At 44.3% G+C, this 17,670-nt stretch overlaps 1 protein-coding gene and 1 non-coding gene across 2 annotated transcripts in view; both read left to right on the top strand.

The window, feature by feature from the left end:
- LOC126428126 (uncharacterized protein TP_0369-like) overlaps window positions 1–17,670 on the top strand; it is a 235,149-nt gene that overhangs the window by 160,414 nt on the left and 57,065 nt on the right. Inside the window, exons 5-8 of the mRNA XM_050090030.1 lie at window positions 2,385–2,629; window positions 4,873–5,095; window positions 7,589–7,806; window positions 16,778–16,978. Of these exons, the coding sequence (XP_049945987.1) occupies window positions 2,385–2,629; window positions 4,873–5,095; window positions 7,589–7,806; window positions 16,778–16,978 (887 nt within the window). The remainder of the gene's footprint in view (window positions 1–2,384; window positions 2,630–4,872; window positions 5,096–7,588; window positions 7,807–16,777; window positions 16,979–17,670) is intronic.
- Window positions 6,083–6,155, top strand: Trnav-aac (transfer RNA valine (anticodon AAC)). The gene has a single exon. It is a non-coding gene; the product is annotated as a tRNA-Val (tRNA).

Genomic DNA, 17,670 nt, shown 5'->3' with positions numbered 1-17,670 from the left:
ACTGTAGGTATTTTCCTCCTGGTTTAATGCTGCTACAAACGGTTTCAAAATGTTGCCAACGTAACGCGCCGAAGTCAGCGTCTGACGAAAGAAGATGGGACCAACAACGCGGCGTGCAGAGACTGCTCACTAAGTCCCAACCTAATCCTAAGGGACCAAACTGCTGAAGTCATCGATCCCTAGACTTACACACTGCTTCAGCTAACTTACGCTAAGAACAACACACACACCCATGCCCGAGGGAGGACTCGAACCTCAGGCGGAAGGGGCCGCGCAGTCCATGGCATGGCGCCTCAAACCGCGCGGCCACTTCGCGCGGCTCTGATCGTGCAATGGCGTTTCGTGGAAGTTATGTGGATTCTCCAGTTATGCAGATTGCCCAAAACCTGTTATTCTGTGAGATGACATAACCACTCAGGTGAAACCAGACAGCCGGTCTGTGTGCCCGAGCGGTTCTAGGCGCTTCTGTGTGGAACCGCGCGACCGCTACGGTCGCAGGTTCGAATCCTGCCTCGGGCATGGATGTGTGTGATGTCCTTAAGCAGTTCTAAGTTCTAGGGGACTGATGACCTCATATGTTAAGTCCCATAGTGCTCAGACGCATTTTAACCTTCCTTTTTTTTTTTTTTTTTTTTTTTTTAACCAGATCCGTGTCCAAGTAATTCATTGTTATCTCAGTAAACAGCCACTTACGAAACTGGAGGCTCTGAGGAACGTCTGCTGATTTTAATGCATGAACAACAGACACTCGGTCGGGAAGCATGTGCAGTTTCAGGTGGAGTATTCGTCCACATACTCGAAGTGTAATGCTAGTCTTGCAAAGAGCACCGAGTTGGTTTCGTTGGACTCTGAAGCTTTTTCAGGTGAATTGCAGCCACATTTTCTGGTGCGAGGGCACGTTTCGGAATGTGTTTTGAGTTGTGGAAAACAGATCCTGTCTGACGTCATTTTCTGACTAAGCCGTTGCGTGGGACTCTCTGATGGCACTTAGACATCAATAAACTCTTCAGCAAACAACTGACCACACCGTTTCCGCGACTTTGCTCTCACGCAGCTTTCCACAACGAACACCAACTGTTCCACTGTGTGTCCCATCGTCTCCTCTGCAGTGCTCCACTCACACTGACACAACCCGCACTACACTCCGAGTTGGCGTGGCTCGCATGGCGGGCGTACATGTGGTGCGCGCTTTTCGGAGTGTAGCTAATGCATACATTAACCACACTCGTCCAGGCCACGTTTACCTGCCCCACCCTGTAGTCTCCGCACAGTCACCTTGAAACATCCCCTTAGAAAAATTTATGAATGACTGTGCTGATAAACCTCTTCCATTATTTTATTGTCAAACAGCTGAGCGGAACTGAACGTACTCAGACATTTCTCTCTTTACTTATTCTGATCAACACTAAACTGACACACAATATTTTTAGCATAACGCAGTCTGACTTTCAATAATCCCTACAAAAGAATGGCCCTGACTAACAATAACCTATACCTTTCATGAATCACTAACCACACGAAAATCTTCGTTACTCGAAATACTGCAATACGGCGAGCGCCACTACTGCCAATAAAAGATTCAAAGTACTGAAGGGACTAACTACTGATAGGCATAGTCTAGGAAATGAAAGATTTTGATAGAGAACAAACAATGTATTTACCTTAATAATGTTCCAAAGTCATCATACATATATCAGTTCATGATATCCAATCTTACAAATTTACTCTTTCTGATGGAAATTCTGCCATTTCTCTCCCCACATCGACCACTGCTGGCGGCTCACCTCTAACTGCGCAACGCTACGCGCTATTCACATCCAACTGCCCAACACTACAATGGCGAATACTCCAAGAATGCCAACCAGCCACAGACTGCACACAGCACAGCCAGTGATTTTCATACAGACCGCTAGGTGACGTTACCAACATTAAAACCTAAACAGCCTACTTACAACCTTCTGAAACCGCTGAGGTACTTACTATACCATTCCAAAAATCGAGGACATTGTCTCCCGTCTCGCTGCAGGACAAGTGTTGAAAATCGACTTATCTCTAGTCCCAATTGGACGATGTCTCTCGAAAGATTGAAATTATCAGTGCACCATTTAGATGTATCCGTTTTGCATCGCCAGTGCCCCAGCTACCTTCCAGACTTAGTTGAAGTCTATATCTCAGAACTGTATTTAGTTGGAAACGGAAAAGAGGCGGAGATAATTTCTATCTCCATTGTAACCACTAGTTCTTTGCAAGCTAATAACAAAGCTGTTAATAACATCTACCCGATTTCCACTCAGTTAGTGACAAAGCAGAATTTTTCATTAATTAATATCGCTGCTGTGTATTTGGTGTGGTGGCAGTGCTAACACTGAGAGTGTTCCTTCCAGCGGCGTCGTCCACGCCAGATCCGGAAGCGGCTCCAGCTCCAGCTCCAGTTCCAGAGGTGGGGGCGGGGTCGCCCTACTGGCAGCAGCTGCGCCTCACCGACGCCCCCGACCCGGCGGGCCAGCCGCCCCCGCAGTTCTCCGCCGTCGCCGAGGTGTCGGCCCAGCAGAAGGGCGCCCCTCCCGCGGCCGCCTTCCCCAAGAAGGACACCAGGCTCGCCAAGAAGGGCGCGCCCGACAAGACCGCGGTGAGCAGTTGTGCAGGACCCAGCATTCATCCCTGTGGCACACTTCATTTCGTTGTATTTGCAAAAGTCTTTTTCGTAAGTCTTCTGACAGATTTGATGTGACTCACCACGAATGCCTCTCTTGTGTCAACCTTTTCATGCAAGAGTGCTCCTTGCACCCAACGCCCTCCATCATTTGTTGGATATATTCCAAGCACATAATAACTGCCTCTTAATAAAACTGCCTCACAAGAAGCAATAAATACAATTCCCTTATCTTTTTATGAATCACAAGTACACCCTATCATCTCCATCTCATTTCACCTACCCTGCACATGCACACGTGCATATGTGTGTGTTTGTGTCATCACCACTCACTAACGCCACATCGTTTTTACTCTCAATCTGCAGGTAGTTTTACTCGTTTTGCTTCATCATCATCATCATCATCATTCTGCCAAAAGCCAGGGTTTCACATGGTAGTTTTCCAGGCTGTCCAGTCTTCTGCCATCCTCTTCAGGTCTGCATAATTTCCTCTTCCCTTTAAGTCGTCTATCATCTTGTATCTCCTTCTTCCTCTCAGTCTTCTCCCAAACCAATCCTTCCAAAGCATCTGGTAGCAAGCACTTCCTTCTCAATGAATATCCCAACCAGTTCTTTTTCCTTTCTTTTACAACCTTCAGCAGACATCTTCTCTCACCAACCCTTTCCAATGCTCTTTCATTACTCACTCTTTCCATCCAGCTCATTCTCTCCATTCTCCTCCAGACCCACATCTCAAATGCTTCTAAACTTTTTTCATCCTCCCGTCTCAGCGTCCATGTTTCTACCCCATATAGTGCCACACTCCATTTGCCAAGCCTTTTCCTTAGAGCTTTATCTAATTTGCCACATAAGAGTCTCCTCTTTCTGTTGAATGCCTTCTTCGCTAGGGCAGTTCGAGTTTTCACCTCCTGGTGACATCTCAAGTCTTCAGTTATTGTGCTTCCAAGATATTTAAATGCACTTACTTGGCTAATGGTAAATTGTCCTACTTTAATACTGAACAGTCTTGTACTGATGATCATACTTTTTATGCCGCGCGGGATTAGCCGAGCGGTCTTAGGCGCTGCAGTCATGGACTGTGCGGCTGGTCCCGGCGGAGGTTCGAGTCCTCCCTCGGGCATGGGTGTGTGAGTTTCTCCTTAGGATAATTTAGGTTAAGTAGTGTGTAAGCTTAGGGACTGATGACCTTAGCAGTTAAGTGCCATAAGATTTCACACACATTTGAATATTTTTGAATATACTTTTTGTTTTTGCTGTGTTTATTTGCATCCCATATTCCACACAAGCTTCATTCAGATCTTTCATAAATTTTATTTTTGTGGGGGATACACAACCACAACGTGTAGTAGAACATGGTCTAAATAGGCTGTATTCTTTTCATTGCCAATTTCAACGGTGGGTCATTTTCAAGCACCTCATTTGAGCTTCCGCCTTAGAATACGAAATGAAGCTGGAAGCTTAAGAAATGTGCTTTAAAATGGCAAACAGTTGGAATTGGACAACTGGACGGATAATGAAAAGAATACAGCCTTCTTGGCCATGTTCTCATTAAAAAAAAAAAAAAAAAAAAGCTTTATCGATCGTAAAATAACAGTGACAAATCGAATCGACAAATCATCCCATTATTCCCCTAAGCCACGGTCCCACTGTTCTTTACAAAAAAAGAAAGTGTCATCATAGCTAGACACAAACACATGTGTAACTTCATTTCTCATAACCTCAAACGTTACACTGCCTTACAGAACAAACGAAATTGTTAAGTACCTCTACTCGACTTTAAAAAGTCTTCTGCAGCGGGGAAAATAGTTTACACCTGGATTGAAAAATCACGAAAACTATGTTTTTCACCTATCTTTCTCTCACAGGGTATTTAATACAATTCTGCTTGTATACATACTTTTCAAGGACAGACGGACAGTGCTGGCGATATCTATACTCCAATACATAACACAAAATACAAAGTTCTCACTGTTCTTGTTACATCATTTCATCCACTTCTGTCCTAATCGTAACAATATAACTCGACAGGTCCATAAAAAATTTAGCTGTAACAATCTCTGCCAGAAAAATGCTATTGAACAGAGTAACAGGTGCTGTTAAGGCTACACGGAGAGACTTTCTTTCCTATTTTTCCACGTCCTTACCGTTTCCCTTTACTATCCACTTAACCCTTACAGTTTTTCTTACCTCTCCTCACCTCACCCTCGCGCCTCGTGCAGGGTGTGGACAAGGAGAAGCCGCTGCCACTGGACGCCCTCGCTGGCGAGAGCCGTCCAGCCACGGAGTCCCCAGAGACGCAGACGTCGCCGCCGCCGTCGCCGCCCCCGCTGCCCCCGGAGCTGGACCTGCCGCCTCTGCTGGACATGCCGCCGGTCCCCGCCATGTCCGACCACAACCAGTCGCTGACCGCGGGCTCCGAGCCTCCGGGTCCGGGTCGTAGCGGTGAGTCCAGCCCTGACGTCATCACTGTCCACACTTGCTGGTATCTTGTCATTGCCATCACATCCACTGCTCAGTAAAGCCGTTCTCCAGTCCTCTGCTCCTCCATATCTACACTCCACCTTCTATTCGGTCATCATGCCGAGTGCCAACATTCTCTACAGAATTGTACCTGACTGAAGTACTTATCTGGTAAATCCATTTACCTCATATCTTATTCTATGGTCCAATGTTGCAGCAATCCTCACTGACTCATGCACTGCGTTGTCCACCCCTATTTGTGTACAAATGCGTTCCACAGAATATACACACAGAGTCCTGGGTCAGTAACCTGTGACCAACTTATTGTTAATCCACGGCTGCAGATAGGTAATCCAATAAACAGGTTTCTAAAGTGGCCTGTTGTTTGCCTTCCTGAACGATTCCTGTCAGCAACTTCAATTAAATGCATGCACGAGATGACTTTTGCCGTGTCCCAAATGTTGCCCTATTGAGCACCTCCAATGTGAGTTACAAACTTGAAGACACCCTCTGTACACTGATAAGCCTCCTTTTCTGGAAGTGACGTACGTAATTTAAGTGGAGTCGTCTTCTGAAACCCCGGAGGTACCTACGAATAAGCCTCTATCTAGCCGTGACCCTGGTTCCCACGTTGATATTTATACAACATTGCATCAACTCTAAGCCCAGACGTCGTACCGCTAACGAAGGGATTGCCTTTGGTGACATCTTTTGCAATAACGACTGCGCGAATCGACGGTACCTCATAAGGAAAGAAAGAGCAGCAGATGCTGCTGAGGACTCTCCCGCGAGCATTTCCGATGACTTCTTGAGCTCTTATTCGTCATGGCATTCAGGTAGTCAACGGCGCTGTCGAATGTTGCACACGAATGCGAAATACCTGCATTGTGCGTTTCCGCAAAGTGATTTTTATGCCACAATGGCGATCTTCCTACAAGTTGTATCAGACGTGGAGGGCAGAGCGTAGCAGTTTCCGTGGGGTAGCGGTTATAACGTCTGCCCAACACGCAGAAGGTCCCCGGTTCGATTCCGGGCGGAAACACGTTTTCGTCGCGCTCAGCAAGACACTTGCTACGATCTTGCAGTTGAAGTTGATGCAATGTTGTTTAAATGTCAACGTGGGAACCAGGGTCACGGCTAGATAGAGGGTTATTCGTAGGTACCTCCCGGGTTTCAGAAGACGACTCCACTTAAATTACGTGCGTCACTTCCAGAAAAGGAGGCATATCAGTGTACAGAGGGTGTCTTCAAGTTTGTAACTCACATTAGAGGTGCTCAATAGGGCAACATTTGGGACACGACAAAAGTCATCTCGTGCATGCATTTAATTGAAGTTGTTGACACGAATCGTTCAGGAAGGGAAACAACAGGCCACATTAGAAATCTGTTTATTGGATTGCCTATCTGCAGTCGTCGATTAATTCGATGCGGCAATATGGAGTGGGTGATTTCTTTACATAAGTGGCGATCAACCTGGTCTCTGCTGCCCACTACTGGGCGTTGCAGCTTTCATGGTGGGCGACAGGCGATTGGGACTTCAAAAATATTTTCATTAGGTTTTCACAAAATTTTGAGATCATGTATTCCGAAGATAATTACACTGACGGAAAAAAAGATCACAGTACCAAAAAACAATTAATGTAATTAAATTTCGGGAATTCATTTGTCTAGGTAACATATTTCAGTAGAAATAATTCAAAAGCCAAGATCACTTAAATGCTGTTTACTGGATAACCGGTTTCAACACACTAAAAGTGCCATCATCGGATCTGAATGTAGCTTAACATTTATAAACCATTTGGATATAACGATACATGAGGCAGACCAGGCCGTTGTGGCCGAGCGGTTCTATTCGCTTGCCGGCACGGTAGCTCAGCGCGTTCGGTCAGAGGGCTGCGTGCTCTCTGTAAGAAAAAAACTGAGTCAAGGCATCAGCGATCAACTTGAACGACTATCTTGTGACGTCCGCCCAGACCAAACGCAACGAACTATATCGAACAAAATAGGATGAAAAGTGGCGGTGGCACTTAGTTCCTTTTTTTAGTTCCATTTCCCTAAGGGGCTTTAAAATAAGAGAATAAAAAAAAAGAGTAGCTCAGTTGGTAGAGCACTTCCTCGCGAAGGGCAAAGGTCCCGAGTTCGAGTCTCGGTCCGGCACACAGTTTTAATCTGCCAGGAAGTTTCATATCAGCGCACACTCCGCTGCAGAGTGAAAATCTCATTTTGCATTTTCACATGGTTTTATAGTAGTGGATCTTTGGTATTTACGTCTTCACCGCGGTATCGTTCACTTCATATGATCTAAGATCGGGTAGTACATTTATCTCACTACAAACAGTTTTATTACGCAGTGTATTCTTTGTAATCCAGCCTGTATGTATTGTTATTTGTAATGCTCCTATACCCGTTCCTTGTGGTCCCGCAGAAATTACCTTTACATGTGTGGACGAAGAGTGTTTGGCCGCGTGTGTACAGGGAGGCGACGGATACCCCCGGAGAACGGCCACCCACTGCTGCACTCGGACCTGCCGGCCATCCACTGGACGGAGAGGGCAGAGCCGGGCGCCGCGGCTCACGACGAGGGAGACGACGAGGGGGCGGACCACGAGGTGCTGACGTCGACGCCGCACGCGGAGCTGCCGCCCGAGAGCATCAGCAAGGACGCCATCAGCAAGGGCGCGCCCAGGAAGAAGGTCAGCACTCCTGTCCAGCTGACAGTACGCCCTCCATCTCCTCCTAAACTCCGTCCGAACAGACCATGAAGGCCCAACGGTACCGTGTCATCCTCAGCCCACAGACGTCACTGGATGCGAATATGGAGGAGCAAGTGGTCAGCACACAACTCAGTTTACGAGGCCGGAGCCGCTACTTCTCAGTCAAGTTGCTCGTCAGTTTGCCTCACAATGGCTGAGTGCGCCCCGCCTGCCAACAGCGCTCGGCAGACCGTATGGTCACCCACCCGAGTGCTAGCCCAGCCCGACAGCGCTTTCGTCGGTGATCTGACGGGAACCGGTGTTACCACTGCGGCAAGGGCGCTGGCGCCTCCATCTTCTCCTGGGGGTGACTATTTGGCTGTACCTGCGTACATACTCTGTCTGGCTCCGTACTGTCAGTGCGGCTGACTGCCATACGAAGGACACGGGTTCAGTCCCTGGTACTGTCTATGGGAGGACTCAGCCTCGTGATCCCAACTGGGGAGCTACTTGAACGAGAAGTGGGGCACCAGTTCTACTAAACCCATAATTCCCGGGAGAGCTGTTTGGTAACACCCGCCCTTCCATACCCCTCCGCATAACGCTATTGCTAGAGGATGCCCCGATTGACCCATAAAGAGGGTCTGCAGCGAATTGACGCATGGTGCACGGAATGGCAATTGAATCTCAATGTAGACAAGTGTAATGTGCTGCGAATACATGGAAAGAAAGATCCCTTATCATTTAGCTACAATAGAGCAGGTCAGCAACTGGAAACAGTTAATTCCATAAATTATCTGGGAGTACGCATTAGGAGTGATTTAAAATGTAATGATCATATAAAGTTGATCGTCGGTAAAGTAGATGCCAGACAGGGATTCATTGGAAGAATCCTAAGGAAATGCAGTCCGAAAACAAAGGAAGTAGGTTACAGTACGCTTGTGCGCCCACTGCTTGAATACTGCTGAGCAGTGTGGGATCCATACCAGATAGGATTGATAGAAGAGATGGAGAAGATCCAACGGAGAGCAGCGCACTTCGTTACAGGATCATTTAGTAATCGCGAAAGCGTTACGGAGATGATAGATAAACTCCAGTGGAAGACTCTGCAGGAGAGACGCTCAGTAGCTCGGTACGGGCTTTTGTTGAAGTTTCGAGAACACACCTTCGCCGAAGAGTCAAGCAGTATATTGCTCCCTCCTGCGTATATCTCGCGAAGATACCATGAGGATAAAATCAGAGAGATTAGAGCCCACACAGAGGCGTACCGACAATCCTTCTTTCCGCCAACAATACGAGACTGGAATAGAAGGGAGCACCGATAGAGGTACTGAAGGTACCCTCCGCCACACACCGTCAGGTGGCTTGCGGAGTATGGATGTAGATGTAGAAGTAGATGTAGAAAATGGCGATGCTTACTATTACACCCAGCCTGTTCCCTGTGCATAATACTTCATTACGAAGCTCCTGTTAAATTTCTAAAGCATGTTGTAGGTTTCTGTTGCAAATTTGCCTTTAAAAAATTCTAGTTTTGTAATTGCATTATATTTTATGGAATATTTGGGATATGCAATTTGGCCCCGGTTCCTGTTCGTGACAGTAGAAGTATATGCTAGTTTTATCGTTATGAACTAATTTTGTTTTGGGCTATACACTCTCGACAATTACTGGCCCTCTTTTACTCTTAGTCATTCTGGGTAAACTTTTCTAAATTATTTACTGGCACGCTTATGTACCATCTAACTCGTGTCCTGGTGCATAGTTTCTCTAGACTATTAGTTAGGAAGATTTCTGTTTGGGTGCTCTATTGTATAACTTGTTCTTTTTCTTTAACTTCTTGTTGTTTTTCAGCGTTTCGACTCCGTTTATTGTCAGTTACGCTCCTATGCTATATTTCTTCGTCATGTTTCTAAATCTTTCTTACTTAATTGTACAAGTTCGCATACTTGAGCCCCATGGCTTTGTTACTGGGCAGGATACTGCACTAATATTTATACACTTTTTTCCTGTTTAAATGTTTGTAGCTCGCCTATGAGAATTTCTTACTCTATACTATAATGATTTTTCATCAATGACTTTGTACGTGCATTTGCCGCCACGCATTGTCGATTATCTTCACTAGCGGGATCACTCGCATCTCATTCTACCACTGTTGTGTATACACTGTGTGAGTGCGCATGGGCTACCAGAAGCTTCTTGCAGGGTCATGTTTAGTTTACAGGCATCTTTAATGGTTCATATTGCTCTCAGAACTATGGAACTTAACGGCTGAGGTCATCAGTCCCCTAGAACTTAGAACTAGTTAAACCTAACTAACCTAAGGACATCACACACATCCATGCCCGAGGCAGGATTCGAACCTGCGACCGTAGCGGTCGCGCGGTTCCAGACTGGAGCGCCTAGAGCCGGCCGGCCGCATATTTAATGCACTCTTCAGTAGCCTATATTGTGTGAACCTGTTCATCTCTACTGATCTCATTCATCACAGACATTAAGGAAAGCTTCGCGGGGAAACCGCGTGGTTTCGGGCGCCTTGCCACGGTTCGCGCGGCTCCCCCTGCCGGGGGTTCGAGTCCTTCCTCGGGCATGGATGTGTGTGTGTTGTCCTTAGCGTGAATTAGTTTAAGTTAAAGTAGTGTGTAAGCCGAGGGACCGATTACCTCAGCAGTTTGGTCCCGTGAGAACTTACCACCACCACATTAAGGAAGTAAAATTTCTGCGAATCATTTTGAAAGTTTGCTGATGTGGAAATTTGACAAAGATCGAACGATACCATCTTTTCATGTCAGTGAGCACTTTTCAGGAAAATATGCAAGTACCTGTTTCCCTTTATTACGTGGTCAGTCCTACTAAGTAACGATGGGTAAATAGGTAGAGGTACATCCACGAAACCCGCAAATTGTTACTAAATCGTAGAAAAGCAGGAAGTGCCAATACTGTTTATAATCTCTATATACAAAGTCAAAAATGTAAACTGAATAGTATAAAGAAAAGTATGTACATATTTCAGGCCACTTAAGATGCCTTGCAATAAAGGCGAAACGCTTGTTGCACAAAAACTGTTTCTTATTCAGATGGTCTGAAAGTAATAATGTCGACATAGATATTATACGCAACTCAGGACAACAGGACTGCAAAAGTTGAAGATATATCACAGTATTCCACAGTTTGAAGAATGTTCCAATACAACCTTGACAGAAAATTAAAATTATTATAAAGCTTAGTACCGTAAGTTTGCCTAGCCTTTTGATATCGGATTAATTCTTTCGATAAACTCTGTATTTCTATATGAATACAGAAAAGTGCACCCAGCCACATTTTTCTAATGTTCCCACAAAATAGTTCTGGCACCTTGTTAGGGTCGTCTTCAGACGGGGCACATGGCAGTCACACGTTCATTTCCATAGTATAATGCTGGGTACTGGTGCTGTGACAAGAAAATAGGCAAAGAGGCATTAATCTATCACCATGAGTAATGGTTATACGGTGAACTGTATCGATAAATGAGTTCTATTGCGTTTTGCGACAATATCTTTGAAATTTTTATCCGTCTGGCAGGTAGCTTTTCTGTTGTCCACCGGCTACAGAACACAAACCACAGACCACGCTTTTCACTACGAATGAAAATATATAACGATTGTCAAGATCTGCCAGCATCCAGCGTATGACCAACAACTGGTGCATGTTACAAAGGAATATGATTCACCCAAAAAGGATTGTTTGCTTTTTGTGTGTAAGATAAATCGATATGTGGACAAACACTTTGATCTAAACTGGTATTTACACGAATGACGAAAACTGGTGTTACAATATATAACTTAAAAGTGAACTAAATCGATACTTCTGTTGTTATGTTTGCATGGTCTGGAATTATTAGCTAATGCCGAGCACAGATACTGTTTTGTGCGCACATAACACAGTATGCAGACCAGTATTACATTTACACCTACATGGCTATTCTCCAATTCACAATTAAGGTGTCTGGCATGGCGTAAGTCAAACCGCTTTCAGGCCATTTGTTCTACAGTTCCACTCTTTAACGACACATGGGTAAAATGAACTTAAATGTTTCAATACGAGCTCTGTTTTCTCTTATTTTATTACGGTGACCGTTCATCCCTGTGTAGGTTCCTGGCCGTAGAATATTTTCGCGTACACAGCAAAACGTTGGTGATTGAAATTTCGTGAAAAGATCTCGCAGCAAAAAAAAAGCCTATGTTTTAATGACTGTCACACCAACTCGTGTATCATATACGTGGCACTCACTGTCTCGACTCTCCCCGCCTATTTCGCTATAATACAAAACGAGCTGCCCATCTTTGAACTTTTTCGACGTCCTCCGTCAATCCTACGTGGCTAGGATCCCACGCCGCACAATAATATTTTTAGCAGAGAAGGACAAGTGAGGTGTAGGCAGTCTGTTTAGTAGACCTGTTGCATTTTCTAAGTGTTCTGCCTGTAAAGCACGGTCTTTGGTTTGCCCTCCCCACAACAATATCTTTGTGATTGGTCCAATATAAGTTGTTCGTAACTGTAATTCCTAGGTATTTAACTGAACCCCGACAGCATTTAGATTTGTGTCATTTATCGTGTAATGGAAATTTAACGGATTTTTTAGTGCTCGTGTGGATAACGTCACAGTTTTCCTTATTCCGCCATAATTGCCATTTTTCGCGCATACATACATCAAAAAAAGGTTTGCATCACCCCGTTTCCCAGATCTTCTGAAGACAGACGTTGACTGTGGTTATTGTATCACAGACAAAGTCCCTTTCACTGTTCGCAGATGTCACTAAACCCGCTCAAAGATGTAAATAACCATATATGAGCAGCGCATACTAGATGGAGGTGGTCCAACAGCCGATCAGTTCCAGTCATTCCACCAGAAAGGAGGTAAACAGCTCGTGTTGTCAATATCGCGGTTCGATCGCGTCCTCATTGTTACTTAGTGCCAGGAAGGGCTCTCAACAAGGGAAGTGTCCAGGCGTCTCGCAGTGAACCAAAGCGGTGTGTTCAAACATGGAGATACAGAGAGACAGGAACTGTTGAAGACATGCCTCGCTCAGGCCGCCCAAGGGCAGTGGATGACAGCTGCCTACGGAGTATGGCTCGCAGGAACCCTGACAGCAGCGCCACCATGTTGAATAAGGCTTTTCTTGCAGCCACAGGAGATCGTGTTACGACTCAAACTGTGCGCAACAGGCTGCATGATGCGCCGTCCATGGCGAGGTCCATCTTTGCAACCACGGCACCATGCAGCGCGGTACAGATGGGCCCAACAACGTGCCGAATGGACCGCTCAGGATTAGCATCACGTTCTCTTCGGAAATGAGTGTCGCATATGCCTTCAACCAGACGATCGTCGGAGACGTGTTTGGAGGTAAAGTGGTCAGGCTGTACGCCTTAGACACACTGGCCAGCGAGTGCAGCAAGGTGGAGGTTCACCGCTGTTCTGGAGTGGCATAATGTGGGGCCGTAACGGCTGTACGATACGTGAATGCCATCCTCCGACCGATAGTGCAACCATTTCGGCAGCATATTGGCGAGACATTCGTCTTCATGGACGAAAGTTCGCTCCTCCATCGGGCACATCTTGTGAATGACTTCCTTCAGGATAACGACATCGCTCGACTAGAGTGGCGAGCATGTTTTCCAGACATTACCATAATCGAACATGCCTGGGATAGATTGAAAAGGGCTGTTTATGGACGACGTGACCCACCAACCACTCCGAGGATCTACACCAAATCGCCGTTTAGGGGTGGGACAATCTGGTCCAATAGTTCCTTGATGAACTTGTGATAGTATGCCTGTACACGAATACAGGAATGCATCAATGCAAGAGGATGTGCTACTGGGTATTAGATGTACCGGTGTGTGCAGCGGTCTGGAAAACCTCTTCGGAAGGTCTCGCTGTATGGTAGTACCACACGCAATGTGTGGTTTGCGTGAGCAATAAAAAAGGCGGAAATGATGTTTATGTTGATCTCTATTCCAATTTTCTGTACAGGTTCCGGAACTCTCGGAACCGAGGTGATGCAAAACCTTTTTTGATGTGCGTATCAAATCTGAATCATTGGTTTAGATCTTCTGATGACTTGAGGCTTTTTTTTTTACTTTTTAAATCTAGGAGGCTTAGTTATTTAGTTACATATTAGAAGAACATTTCCCACGAACCTGACTGGAAAAAAGGAGAATGGCAACTGGACCATGTCTGCATGGATAAGAATTACCACAAGGAAATTTACAATGTGAAAGTACTGAGAGGGACAGATACCGGATCAGATCATTACATGATAAAAATTAAAATTAAATTAACCCCATTAGCAAAGAAAAAATCCCACCAGAAGAAGAAGAGAACCTATGACCCTCATAAACTGATACAAAATGAGGATTATGAAGCACAAACCAGGGATATAAAAATAACAGATGATCTGGAAGAAATAATTCCCAAATTGAAACAAATAGCTGAACAAGTTGCCCCTATAAATCCAAGGAAAAAACACCAGTGGTGGAACGATGAATGTGATGAAGCAGTGTTGGATCGACACCAAGCCTAGTTAAGGCATCAAAATGAAAAAACAGAAAAATCATATTTGGAACTCACAAAACAAAGGAAGACAACACAAAAAATAATAAGGAGAGTTAAACGTCAGTACCAAAAAGATATACTTCTAATGATAGAAACAAATAGTGAAAAAACAAACTCAAGAGACTATTACAAAATATTTGGCAGACAATTACAAAGATATGATCCTCCAACATTAATGTTAAAAGAAAAAAATAATAACCTAGCCCATAGCAATAGTAAAAATACAGAAATTCTAGCAGAAACATTTAACAAGTTACTAAATTGTGAAGATCCCCCAGAACTTCTTCAGATAAACACAGAAACCCCAATTAAAACACCAGCAGAAAATATAAATCCACCTACAATTAATGAGGTCTACAGAGCTTTGAAAGAACTCAAAAACTACAAAGCAAGTGGAGAAGATCAAACGTTTGCTGAACTTTGGAAATATGCAGCAGAACCAGTAAAGATAGCATTACACCAATGCATAGTAAAAATCTGGAATGAAGAGAAATTACCAGAAAATTGGACTACTGCTATAATACATCCATTACATAAGAAAGGAGAAAAATCAAATCCAGACAACTATAGAGGAATTTCCCTTTTGGACTGCACGTATAAGATCATGTCAAGAATACTATACAACCGCTGTAAAGATCAATTAGAACTGGAACTGGGAGAATATCAAGGAGGATTTAGATCCTGGAGAAGCTGCCCAGAACAGATAATCACCTTGAAGTTAGTTATGAATGTCTACAAAAGAAGGCAAAAACAACTAGTCATAACCTTTGTAGATTTCAAAAAGGCGTATGATTGCATCCATAGATCTTCAATGATGAAAATATTAAGGAATTTTGGACTTCATCCTAAATTAATAAAAATGATACAGTTAACCTTAATAAACACCAAATCCAAAGTAAAATTTAGAGGAGAAATATCTGAACCATTTACGATTAAAACAGGGTTGAGACAGGGAGATTGTTTATCACCATTGCTATTCAGTTGTGCTCTTGAATATGTAATGAGAGAATGGTACAAGGAAAATCCTATGAATATTAAAATTGGAACTAAGAAAGATAAAATAAACCTAAATTTCTTGGGATTTGCTGATGACCTAGCATTACTAGCTAATAATATTCAGGAAGCCACGAAACAAATAACAAGCTTACAAAATATAGCACAAAAATTAGGACTCCAGATATCATTTGAAAAGACTGAAATAATGGTAACGGATCCACTTGTAATAGATCACACCACAGTGAACAATAGGGAAATTAAAATAGTGAAACAATTTAAATACCTGGGTGAAATTATAACACATAAATTGGACGAGAAACCTGCATGGCGAGCAAGAACTAATAAAATGATAAAAGCTCAAAAACTAACATGGTCTACGTACAATAAAAAATGTCTATCAATTAAAACAAAATTAAAACATTACAAGACGGTGGTTCGGCCAGAGGTTACATACGGAAGTGAAACTCTTTTTAAAGTCACCCAGAAAAATAGAATTGACAAAATTTTAAAAGTAGAGAGAAGAATTGCTAGAACATGCATAAATAAGAAATATCAAAAAGCTGGGCAATGGCAGATAGTTCCAAATGAAGTGGTATACAGAGAACTGGAGCCCATCACTGATACTATACGAAAGAAAAGGATCTCTTTTTGTGGTCACATTCTGAGGACACCAGAAACCAGATTATCAAGGAAAATTATTGAGAAACTCTGGAATTTGAAACAACAAGGAGGATGGCTTAAGGAAATAAGAGAGGATATGGAAGAACTGGAAATAACTCTGGATGATTTGCAGAACAAAACGCCAAATTTAAAGAAGTTGAGGGACACAGAAATAAGATTTAAACCAAAAATTGACAAACGCCATACAATGAAAAGGGTATTTACAGATAAGGAACGACGAAAAGCATCGGAACGAATGAAGAGATACTGGGCCACTCGGAAGGGGAAAATACCAAAGAAGAGGACCAGAAATGATTGACTGAAGTGGTCCAATGAGGCCGTAAAAGCAGAAGAAGAAGAAGAAGAAGAAAAAGAACATTTCTCTGGTAGGTTGTTGGCAGTTAACATAAATACAGTTAAAATGTAACTGGGGATACAGAGATGGGGATTTGTTGGAAAATATTTTAATGCCTTTGTTAGCACGATGCTTTGCCAGAGGGCTCTATTTTGTGGTGTTTGACCAAGATGAGTGATAAAACTGTATTTGTTCAGTGTGTTAGAGCGATTTCATACACGTGCACTTTGTAAATTGTTGTGAAGTTTGTATTTCCAATCGCGCCATACACTGCTGCCGAGGAAGAGTGCCTTGTATAGTGTACTGTATTTACTCTAATTGCGGTCCACCTGATGGCGGATGGTGAAGGAAGTGCTTTGTGTGGGCAGGCGAGCGACGTGAAGGAGGTGCCCGCCTACGCTCGCAAGACGGCGACTCCACCGCCGGCTGCGGGGGCGGAGTGGGCGGCCGCCGGGGGGCCCGAGGAGGGCAGCTGGGAGCCGTGGGGGCGGCAGGCCGTCCCCAAGGAGCTGCAGGGGGGCGGAGAGCCCGTCGCCATAGAGCATCACGTGCTCAACGGCCGCAGGAAGGTCAGTTCGCGCGCTGCTCTCCGGCGACGTAGCTCTGGCGCACAGTGGGCTGCAGACTTTACGGGGGGTCTAGAAACGGCGTCAGACAGTGTCAAATGGTGTGGCGTGCCCAAGGCTATTAGGGACATAGATGTAAGCAACACCGGTGTCCGAAATTAAGCAAATGGGTTACTTTTGAATGCATTACGGGAACAGCAGTGATCAATGTCTTATAAATAATTACTATTAAAAACAGTCTTGATCACGATTTATTTAACAAGGTGACCGGTTTCGACCACTACTGTGGTCATCTTCAGACCATTGAGTAGGAACCTCTTTCTGTTGGAGAATCACTACTCCAACAGAAAGAGGTTCCTACTCAATGGTCTGAAGATGACCACAGTAGTGGTCGAAACCGGTCACCTTGTTAAATAAATCGTGATCAAGACTGTTTTTAATAGTAATTAAACAAATGGAAATTTGGCAAGGCTGTGTTTATTTTTGAGCCGTGGATGGCTCATGTTATGCGTTGGATTAAACCTTGATTGCTACTCTAAGTCGAAACAAGGCCCCGGGAGTAGACAACATTCCATTAGAACTACTGACAGCCTTGGGAGAGCCAGTCCTGACAAAACTCTACCATCTGGTGAGCAAGATGTATGAGACAGGTGAAATTCTCTCAGGCTTCGAGAAGAATATAATAATTGCAATCC

This window comes from Schistocerca serialis, chromosome 12, assembly GCF_023864345.2.
Source record: "Schistocerca serialis cubense isolate TAMUIC-IGC-003099 chromosome 12, iqSchSeri2.2, whole genome shotgun sequence".
Taxonomy (NCBI): domain Eukaryota; kingdom Metazoa; phylum Arthropoda; class Insecta; order Orthoptera; family Acrididae; genus Schistocerca; species Schistocerca serialis.
This window is presented reverse-complemented; position numbering and strand designations above follow the sequence as displayed.